Consider the following 11529-nt stretch of genomic DNA (forward strand, 5'->3'; position numbering starts at 1 on the left):
TACCTTCAGTCACTTAGTCACTTTTTCAGAAGAAACCAAGAAAGAAAGAAAAAAAGAAACAATGGTCTTTTTTATGGAAAGCTAAGTGCTTCATCTTTCTGCTTTTACAATCAAGAATGGTTTGTTTGATCACCTTTTGAAGCATATCAGGAAAGGCATTAATCTCCTCTATTTGTTCCCTTGTCACAAAGTTGGTTTAAATTCTTCCACTCCTTTTTCATAGTTACCCAGCCAACTGGATGATTTATTGAAAAATTCTTTTCCCCCAAATACTACCACTTGAGCTTATCAGATTTCGATTTGAATCAGTAGCTCATCTAAATATTGTCTGCCTGGTAGACTCAAAATGACCCAGAAGATTCTTAGTCTGGCTAGTACCACTCACACACCTGGCACAGCCTGGAGCTTGGGCAGAGAGCCCTGAGATTCAGTGGCTCAAAGAGCTCAAACTCCTCCTGGAAGTCATGAAGAGGAAGGCAGAGCCAGCCTGTCACATTGTCCTTGTCCTGACAGGTGCCACTGCAGCCTCAGAAAGTTTATTCAGGCCTCTTTGTTGTGGGACTTCCTAGGGGAAAGAGGAAGGACCACCATCTACCCAGGGTCTTCTCCTCTCTGCATTTATTTCCCATCTCCTTCTTCCAGGACCTCCCACACTGGCCTTCTGCCTTATTCACGTCTTTTCTTCTGGCTGTCAGCCTCAGAAAGAGACTGTTATCAATGTAGATTTTGGGGTGCTGGGGTTCAAATTCAGGGCCTAGCTCATTCTATGTAAGCCACTGAACTACACCCCAGCCTGAAAAATATTTTTAATACAGAATAGTACAGAAAATCAAAAAACATGAATTTTATGAATATAACACCCAGAATTAATAACTGTTAAAATTTTTATCCTAGTAGTTTCAGATTTTTTTTTCAATTCTAGGACAAAAATTTGACAGAATTCAAAACTCCTTTGTACCTATCCCTACTCCAGGCCCTCCCCACCCGACTCTCCTCCACAGAAGAAAAGTTCTCCACCATTTGGCATATTTCCTTCTTTCATTCTTAAAACTTTTCTACCTACCTGTGAGTCTATGTATAATATAATGATTTGTTTTTTAATGCATTTTAAAATTTCTATAAATGATTTATCATACACATTACTTTATAACTTTGTTTTGTCACTTAACATAATGTTTTTATGTATGTCCACATTCATGCACATAGATTTCTTTGATTTATTTCAGGTATCCACATCCATTGTATGAATAAACCATTATCTACTCCCTTATTTATAGATATTTTGATTATTTATAACATGACTTGAGGGTTTCTCTAGGTATAGATCAGGCATCTTTTATATATATTCCCAAATTTTTCTCAAAATAAGTTAACCAATTTAGACTCTCTGTGGAGGTAGTGGACCAATCTCTGTGCAGCCATGTATAATTGTTGATGTGTTGTCATATTTCCATGGCTGATCTTCTTATGTGTTCTTTATGGATGCCTCTTTTATCTCTTGCCTTAGGAATGTAAGCTTGCCATATGCTCCAGAGAGATTTTCTACACAGTGTGTGTGTGCTTTATACCTGTACTTAGGTGATCACTGATAAACTCCTTCTCCGAAAGCTAACTGTATATACACTTCCTCAAACAAGGGCTTTTAGTTCACCCATCACCTTGATTTTCTTGAGGAAACAGTTTCAAGAAGGTAAAGCTAAGTTCACTGCCTCAAAGTTGTTTTTTTTTTTACTCCTTTTCAAGTATTCAGCCTGGGCCTAAGCTTTTAGAAAATCAAAAAGATTTTGGGTTGTTCCTCTTCCATCATGGCAGCCCCTGTAGATGCTTATCTCTCAGGCCTCATAGGCCTCTGTTGACGTAGTTTAGCCCCATCTTAAATGTTGAATCTTGAAAATCTAAGCTAAAATGTATCAGTCACACTGATATAATGATCCTCCAAGAAATTCCCTGAGGGCAGTTGGGTTATAAGTTTGGCTGGGCATAGCCACTACCTAAACTAACAGTAGTGTAAAAGAGAGGCTTACTCCCTTCTCATAGAGCACTGCAGAGGAATGTGGTCCTGAGCTGGTGTGGCAGCTTGGCTCCCCAGGTTTGTCCAGGGACACAATCTGTTGGCTTGTAGCTCCATCACACCTAGGATATTATTGTTGTAGTCATGACCCAATATGACGCAGCATCATTGCTCCATTCAGGTAGCAGGATTTGTGTGGGACAGAGATGGTGGTGGGAGAGAAAGCATCCCCCTTTCTTTGAGGATGTTAACCAGAAGTTACACACTTTATTTCTACTTATATCATATTGGCCATCTGTGGGTATATGGCAAGAAATGATGAAAATGTAGTTATTAATCTGAGTGGCCATGTACCCACAAAAATTGTGAATTGTGGGAGCTCTTTTAGCACAAGAGAAAGAGGAAGATGAATATTTAGTGACATAAACCTTTCAGAGATTAATTCCCACAATGCAATAGTGCAGATCCTTGGTCAGGCTTGCTGCATAATAGAGTTATACTCTTGAAATGCCACATAAATAGTGTGCATAGGGGCTGGGATTGTAGCTCCATGGTAGAACGCTTGCCTAGCATGTGTTGGTATTGTAATTGGTAGTTTCCTTTGTAGGTACTGGGTTTAATTGTTAGCACCACATATAAATAAATAAATAATAATAAAGATCCATCAAAAACTAAAAAAAATTTAAAAAATATATAGTATGTGTTAAAAATGCTGTTGGGGCCCTGTTTGTTTCCAGAGCCTAGAGAAAAGAGGAGTAGCATTATCATTCTTTTCTCTACCAAGGACCAGTGCCCCAAAATCTTGGCAACCCACCCTACCCTAACTAAACAGAATCTCCTTCAGGCAGTAATTTTAGTATGTGTCTTCTGTTATTCAGCATTTGAGAAAGAAACTTGAATGGGAGCTACTAGTGCTTGTAGCACAGAATAGGGTAGGAGATCCAAAGTTATAAACATTTTTTTTCCAAAATGTTTTTTCTGCCTCTACTTTTTTTTTTTAACATGAAACAAAATGCAGTTGAAATAAGGTTATAGAGAAAAATTTCATTCCAAGACTTGGACCATAGTTTACCCTGGGTCCACACTCCACTTTTAGAACCTAGAAGCCATAGGCAGAACTAACAATTTGCATTTGTGAAAATGCCCAGGTAATAATACCAAAAGATGTTAAATCAATTCAGGTTTTTAATTTTCTCTGAAAATCTCTTCCAAAAGGACTTGTATTCTTTATGGAATATCATTTAAGCTTCATTCAGTTCAGCAAGTATTTGTTGAGCATCTGTTGTTTGCAGAACATGCTGCTCAGGACTCAGGGGATACAAGATTGAGAGAGGGAAAAAAAAGTTCCCTTCCCTTATGTAGCTCACGGTCTAGTTGGGGAAGATGTAATTATGTAGATCTAATCATCAGCAAACTGTGACAGCTATTTCAAGTTTCAAGGATATGGAAGGATGGAAGGAAATAGGATTGTCCCAACTAGGATGGCTGAGGAAAGCTCCTAAGAGTATGTGAGGCTTGAACCGGACTTCAGCTTCTGAATACCAACAAAAACCACATTCCATTGTCTCTTGACAGAGGCCAGTTTCTTTTGCTATTTGAGGATAGCTTTGGGGACACTAGGGAATGCTGATTAGTTCCATCTCTAGTGCTGATCAGTGACGAATGTTGAATCATGCTGACTAATGTGTTCTAAATGGATTGACTCAACAATAAAGGGAACATTAAGAGTCAAGAGTTCAGGTCCTACATCTCACTGTGTGAAGTATAAATCACTTAGCTTCTTAGTGCTTTTTTTTGTCAATTAAAATGTGCTCATCCTGAGAATCCAGTAAGTCACCTTGACTTTAAAAACCTCAAAGATAACAGAAATGTTTAACAACAACTAGCAGAACAGGCTTATGCAACCTTAGGTTATTCATACACATACAGAATCAGAACAGACATCACATGCTGCTTGCTAACCATGCGAAACTTCCATTTCCTCACACAGGCCATGAGAACTGACAAACAGGAGCCACAGTCACAAAAACCGTCAAATAGAGAAGCTTTTGAAAAATCTTCCTTTCTACCTACTGGGGTGTCTGTGTCTTTCTGGACAACAAATGTCGCCACAGAACTAAGAGCTTACGTTGCACACACAGCTCTTTCTCTTTTGACATCTCCCCAGCTAGACTGCTTGAGAATCTGGCCTTCCCCGTCCAGATGTTTACTGAATTCTGAAGGCCCCCCAAAGGGCCCAAGTTCTTTTGTTGCTCTCCAAATCATTTCCCACAGAGACTGACCGATGTCCTGAAGGAGCCCTTCAATAGGGAGGATAAATGAAGGCAGATGAAGACATGACCCCCTGAGGCTTGCCCACATCCACTGTAACAAAGGGTCTGAGGCACGACCTTGTAAGGAGTGTTTTGGTCCCTATAAGAGGCCAAGTCTCCCCCACAGGGCTGTTTTCAATGGCTACCATCATAGTGGAAGCACTAGGCATTTGTTAAGGGCTGTGGTGTGCTAGGTGTAGCACAAAACATCTAAATCATGGTCCCCAGCCTTTGTGAGGGCTTCCTGGCTACAGATGGCAGCTGGCTTTCTCAGGGGAAACTTGGGGGTAGTAGAGAAAACTGAAGAGGGGCCCCGACATCTTTGGATGACCTTTTCCCACCAGTGCAGATAGAGTCCCCCTTTGTAGGTCAAGCCAGAGCCACCGGACCTTAATCCCACCGGTACTGTGTTTCTGGGTATCTGGTGTGCCAGGTGTGGTTCCGTGGGGAAGGGGAAGGGGACGGCTGCTATAAGGAAGGTTTTATTTCCACGAAGGGTGGGAAGTTAGTGCATTTCATGACAACATTCTTTTTTTTCAAGCTCTCTCTCTTTCTTTTTCCTTTCAGGCTAACAGGCCATAGGGATACTGTGACCTTTGTCTAGAGCTGATGGGGGTGTGATTTGTGAAATGAAACAGGACCATGCTGCTCCGAAGAAGGAAACGGAAGCCAACATAATGGGGATTAATTAGTTGATTGCTGTTGAGATGGTAACAGATTTGCTCCTAGACCATTGAACCAGCGATTTCAGACCTAGCAGGGAAGGTGAAGATGAAGAAGCCTTTGTTCAGGTCTCTAGATGTGTAGGGCTGAGGGCTTTGCCACCATGGGATGTCAACAGACATAATAATAATAATTTGCACTTATATAGCACCTTTCAACCAGGCACCTCAAAGCGGTTTAACCACATTAATTAATTAAAGCCCACAATCCCCCGGGGAGAGAAAGAGGATGACTAACAAGATTTGTAATTACAGGAGGGAACATTTCCGAATAAAGTATTGTCCACCAAATAAAAAGAGTAGGTGTAAAGGAATCGAGGTCTCCAAAGAGTAACTGATTCAGAAATGAAATCATGGAATGATGGGGGAGGCTGGGGGTGGGCATGGGCATGGGGGTCTGTTCTTATGTTAGAAGGAGGTCAATGGCCTCAGAATTCTTTGACAGGTTCAGATCCAACCGATAAGCAGAACATGTGTGGTATTAGTGGCATTTGGAAGGTCATTAGTGGCATGACTATTGTAGTGTAAATTCAAGTTTCACTGGTATATTGTGTATAGCCTTGCAGAACAAAGAGTGAGATTCATGCAGTATTTAATAAAGGATGAAATGATTTCTTTAGATTTAAAGCCCAAAGCTGAGCCACTCAATTAGCAAATAAATAAGTTGGTGACCCATGGGATAATTTAGGCATTTCCAGGAGAATAACAGGCCTACCCATTCCTATTGCCCTCAGGCTTCTGACCAAAACATCATGCTGGGATCAGTGTAAAGGTCTGGGAGCTTCAGCCCCTTCAAAGTCAGGCAATAAGTACTCCCAGCCTTTGGCAAGCTCTTACCCAAGACGTTAGTGACCCAACCTGTCCTCTGTACAATCATTTTTACCTGCTCCCCTTGGGAAATTTAAGTGCCTTAGGGGCTAAAAATCAAGTCATACCCTATTTCCTGTCTCCTGTCAACACCCAACAGAGTGCTGTGTACCAAGTCAGCAGTGAGTGATGAAGAACGGATCAAAGACCAAGTCTCTTAACAACTTCATATTTGTTAAACAGACCAAGTGCTCAGGCAAAGTTTGAAAGCAATAGGATATATGCCTTGTCCTCAAGAACTGTATTACAAAAGACCCCCAAACAACAGCTATAACATAAAGCAGAATAAAATAAAGTGATATGATAGATGCACGTCCAAGCTCCATTGCAAGGGCCAAAGAAGGAGCATCTCACCTGCCTGGAGTGAACCAGGGAAGGTATTCCTGAGCAACAAGCAGGTGTGCTGGGCATCAGAAGGAGATTTGGGTAAACCTGCAAGAGATGAGGAAGGAAATGTTCCAGGCCAAGGCCACGCATCTCCCTCTGTGCAAAGTACATTTGGAGAACTTGTGATCTTCCGCAGAATGTTTGTGAAAACCAAGCTGAATTTTGCAACTGATTAAATGCACATTTTCCATGAATTCTTATAAGCTGACCTGGCCAATTTCAAATATAAAGAAGTATTTGAGAAGTTGGTGGTAGGGTTCAGGGCACACTACCCCTAAAACATGAGAAAACAGCAGAACAGGACAGTGACTGTCTCCTTCCCCCTCCCTTCTCCTCACTCCCCTGAAGCAGGTCATAAAACCTAGCTGTCTTTCCCCAGAAGCAGGTCATAAAACCTTCTTTCCAGATGTGCCCTCCCTATACCCTGAGGAAAGGAATGTCCTTATCTCTGAAGACACAGGGAGGCAGAGAAGAATATGAACAAATGGGCCTCACTAAGTACTACCCCCTGCCCCCGGTTTATTACCATTAGATCATATACCTTTCCCCTCTAGTTATACTTATGCAGGCCTGTTCACTCTTCATCAAAGCATAAAAATGCACAGGCTTCCCTATTTCTTGAGATTTTCATTTCTGAAAATGTACAGTAAATAAGTTTGTCAGCTTTTCTCTTTGATCTCTTGTTGTGGGGACCTCAGCCATGATCCTTGCAAAGAACGAAGACAAAATAACACTTTTTCTTCCCTACATTTCTTGGTGCCTAATGTGGGTGGCTGAGCCACCCCTCTTGCTCTGCAACCTACAGATGAGATCCTGGGACAATTGACAAAAAGTTGGTGAAATAAGAATTCTCACTAAGGAGCTTTCTAGGATCTCTGTAGTTCTAGGTAGAGAGAAGAAGGTAAAAAGTTGTTCTTGTCTGCTCCTTTCCAAGTTCAGATTAGCAGAGAAAAGTACTTCTTGGACTGGGACTCTGGCTGAATTTAGTTTTAGGGTACCTATTCATTATTGATTTTTTTCCCTCTGTGAACAGCCATCTTTTTCCTAGTCTTGTTTTGTGTGCTGAGAACTTGCCTTAACCTTCTACCAATCAGGGCATACAGCTTATCAGTCTTGCATGTCTAGGCAGACAACTTCAGGCTGGGGGGGGTCCCAAGAATATGACCAGAGAGAAATTAGATTATACCCCATTTGTGGTTAATGTGCTTGGTGCTGTCAGTTCTTGAGGGGCATATGTGTCTGTCTTGTGGCCATCCTTGGGAGTGGATCTGGATCTTGGAAGGACTGCATCTTTTTGTCTTTCTTTTGAGGACATCTGTTTCATCCAAGTTGTTTAAGTTATAAACAACTTACTGCCTTGAGTTCTGAGTCACTGAATAGATAGATACCTTTAGTTCAAAAGAAGAAAAAGGTTAATAAATTTACATGCTTTTCTCATGTAAGCCTGTGCCTTGTTATAGAGGCACCGTGTTAGCTTTTTGTCACTGTGACCAAAAGACCTGACACGAACAACTTAAGAAGAAAAGTTTACTTTGGTTCACAGCTTCAGAGGTTCAGTCCCTGGTCAGCTGTCTCTGTAGCTCTGGGCCTTGAGGTAAGGCCTTGAGGTGAGCATCATAGCAGAATGGTGTAGAGGAGCAAAGCAGCAAGAGGACATGGCAACGAGGGAGCAGAGAAAGAGAGCTTTGCTCACCAGGGACAAAATATAAGCCTCAAAGACATAACCCCAGAGATTGACTTCCTCTAGCTACACTCTACCTGCCTACAGTTAGCCCAGTTAACCCATATCAGTGAATTAATATTCTGTTGAGGTTAAAGCTCTCATAATCTAATCATTTCACCTCTGAATATTCTCATACATGGCCTTTTGGGGAACACCTCATATCCAAACCTTTATAGACATCAAGCATGAACCTTGCCATCAATGAGGAAAATATTACTTTGTCCCCCCTACTTTGGGAAAGCTACCATTTATTCTCTATAACTGTTCATGTGATCTCTCTCCCATTTCATTGTCCACCAAGAAAGAAAAACTATCATTATGCACTAAAATGGGTTATTCAAAAGTATCGGACAAGGTAAGAGGAAGAATTAGCTGCATCCTAAATGTCAAAGATTTAGTGATTTCTTCCTTGAGACTTTTTTTTTTTTTACTCCAAGAAACTCATAAGACAGTGCAGGACAGGCCTAAACATGGCTTCTGCACACCAAACTCTCCTAATGCTGAGCTGCTACATAAAGATACTCCCACCTGATCCTTCTAGCAGCCTCGTGAAGCATCCTCATTGTATCCCTTCTTTCCTAGTAAGGAACCAAGACAGGATGGTTTGGTCTCCTGCTGGGAAGGATGGAATGGGAGTTTGTACCCAGGCTGTCCTTCCTCCTTCCCACCCCTCGCCCATGTAGTATTTCTGCTCACAGCTTTGCAAACTGTCTTATTCATGTTCAATTCACCAAAGTTCTCAGCACAATGCCATACATACAATTCTTCAGTAACTCAGTGAATATTTTTCAAATAAAGAGCAATGCTATTGTTTGGATTATCCGCTTTGAGAAGCACCTGCCCCAACACTGGAGCTGAGAAGACAGCAGAGGCTCACCATAGCCATCTTCACTTTTCACCATTGTTAAAGTAGGAAACACTAACAGGAAGATTGCCCCAGGGAAGGTGCACAGGAAAAAAGACTCAAGTGGTCCTCTTCCCCAGGAGCTGAAAACTTGCCAGGCTAGTACCAACCAGGACTTTTTTAGTAAGGCATCTTTTATCATCAAATATTTATATTGAAAGAAGATAATGATGTAATTCAGAAGTTTTTTGAGATCCTTCTCTCCATAGGTGTGTGTGTGTGTGTGTGTGTGTGTGTAGTGTGTATGAAAGTCCAACTCTGTCACTCTGATTGCACTGGGCTCCTAACCATTTTCTTGAGGTATTGCAGTGCTGGAAAGATTCAGAAATATTTCTGGATTGACCTAGAGATGCCAAGCTTTTTGCATACTGTCTTTACGTCATGTGTTATGAATAAAGCAAAGTTTCTGCTCAGAGACAGGATTTAAAAAGCTTGTCCAACAAAACCAGAGTTGCCAAAAAATGAAAGGGAAGGTGCAGATTACAAAATATTCTATTCTGGCCTAAAAACCCATCTTAGAAATATTTTGAACTGTCATTTTTTTCTGAGCTTTCGCTTCATTATTACCATGCTTTCATCCTATGCTGTGGAAGGATATTTTATTCCACTACAGAATACAGAGCCCTCCTTTGCTCAGATGGAAGAAAGGACTCCATCATACTTCTCAGCTGAATATCCTAAGTATGAGAAAAAAATGCATTACCCACTTCTCTGAATTTTGGTGAGAATAGGGCTTGGATAATGCACAAATTTTCCAGAACTCTAATAGGTCTGGGAGGAGAGAAAAAAAAATCATTGGGTATAAATCAAGAGATATTTGGTTTTTCTGCCTAACAACCACCCCCTGCCCCCCTACCCTGCCCCAAATCTCAGTGACTTAAAATCTGTGCAAGTCAGAGATTCCAGGCACTTCTCCTCCATGTGGGGACTCATGAGTTGCACTTCAATGTCAAATGCACTTCCACAGTTGCCACTTTAGAGAAAGAGAGGGATGGGGGAGAGGAGCAGGAGAGAGATTAGAAGGACAGAACCAGATGGAGTACTAGCAATTAAGAAATGACACACATCACTTCTACTCTCTGCAGTCATGCAGCCCTGCCTAACTTGAAGGAGATATGAAGGTAAGACTTGCCCTGTATTCAAAAGAGAAGAACTGGATACTAGCAAATGCCTGTAATGTCTGCCACATGCTGCTATTCCCAGCCTGCTGGCAAATTGTTTCCTTCTTCCCAGCTCACTCCTTCTATGTAATTTTCCTTTGGATTACCTGGCATATATCAAAGATCTAAAGGGTAGTGTTAAGGAAGGAAGGTGACATTCTACAGCCCATTTTTGTTTACAGGACCTTTTTGAAAATGAGGAGTATCCAAAAAGGACCAGTTAACTCTGTGTTCTTTTTCCTTAATACTATATTAGGCACTAATAGCTCTGGGAAAAGATAGTGTGTTAAAAGGAGCCATAGCCTAGTTTCAGTAATATACTTAAGATGAAACGACTCGCTTTGAGTTGCCCAGGACCAGCGTGCTTTGTGTGAAAGGCCTCTGGCTTCCACTCCCATTCCTCCTCCTCTTACCAAACATGATTCAAATTCCCTCTAAGCTTTGTGACTTTTCCAGAAAGCAGTTCTCCCTACAGCAGAGGGGGGGGGGGAGTAAAAACTTTCCCTTATTATTCTTCCAATAATGAATTCCTGCTCCAAGTACACTGCCTCCATGTGTTTTCAGTCAAGTGCTGATGGCAGCTTTGCTGGGGGACATTTCCAAGAGGTTGTGGACTTAATAGATGAGGTCTTGTATTGACAAGAACTGCTCTTGGTTTTCCTTCCAGTTTAGCCCTCCTGAGCCCTGAAATCAGAAATGAGAAATGATTCATGAGGTCATGTTGGTCAATCAGTGTGCCTCTCATACCTCTTTTCTCCCTTTAGTTTTAAAAAAAAAATGTTTTAAAGCCTTTCTTTAGAGAGATTTGTGAATCTAGATTTTAGTAACCTGAATGGGACTTTCTAAGATCAAACCCATTTTTTTGTAAATGCCAAGAGTTCCTTTCTTCAGGACCTAAGCATAGTCTTGGCCTACTATGACATCCTAAGAACAAAGAGAGAAATTAGGTCACACCATTTCCTGCCTAAACTCTAATCTTAAGTACACACGCAGTTTCCAGGTTAGCTTTGGTGGTCTGCCATGTTTGCCAAGAGAGCCTACTCATTCTCTCCAAAGCAACCTGCCTACATGAAGCTTGTACGATGTTTCCTTTTCATTAGGAAAAAAAGAGTCTCAATTACCTCAGGTAAAAGGGGACATGTGTTTTTAAGGATATAAATGGGGAGCCAGCCCTAGGGGATTTATTATCCTGGTTTTTCTTCTTTTCTCTGCATGTCTACCTGAGGCCACCTTCCCTTCCGGCAAACTTGTCCTGCATAGTGTAGTTCTGGTTACTGAAAATGTCATGTATGGAAAAAATAAAAGCAATATATGGCTTATACTGGTGTCCCTAGCTCCTTAGACTACACCTCAGCCTTTTAGCTCAGCCTCCATTGTCTTTTTATATTGATTAACATTTCTAAGAGAGACCTGATTGGTTCAGGTTTGTCCTGTTGTTTTGAC

The 11529-nt window shown here is 41.3% G+C and overlaps 1 protein-coding gene across 1 annotated transcript in view; it reads left to right on the forward strand.

The window, feature by feature from the left end:
• RAD51B (RAD51 paralog B) overlaps positions 1-5383 on the forward strand; it is a 581568-nt gene extending 576185 nt beyond the window's left edge. The window contains exon 11 of the mRNA XM_081288759.1: positions 4891-5383. Coding sequence (XP_081144885.1) covers positions 4891-4895 — 5 coding nt within the window. The 3' untranslated portion in view covers positions 4896-5383. The remainder of the gene's footprint in view (positions 1-4890) is intronic.
• Positions 5384-11529: the final 6146 nt, after the last annotated feature.

Source organism: Spermophilus citellus (genome assembly GCF_964194105.1).
Source record: "Spermophilus citellus genome assembly, chromosome: 4".
Taxonomy (NCBI): domain Eukaryota; kingdom Metazoa; phylum Chordata; class Mammalia; order Rodentia; family Sciuridae; genus Spermophilus; species Spermophilus citellus.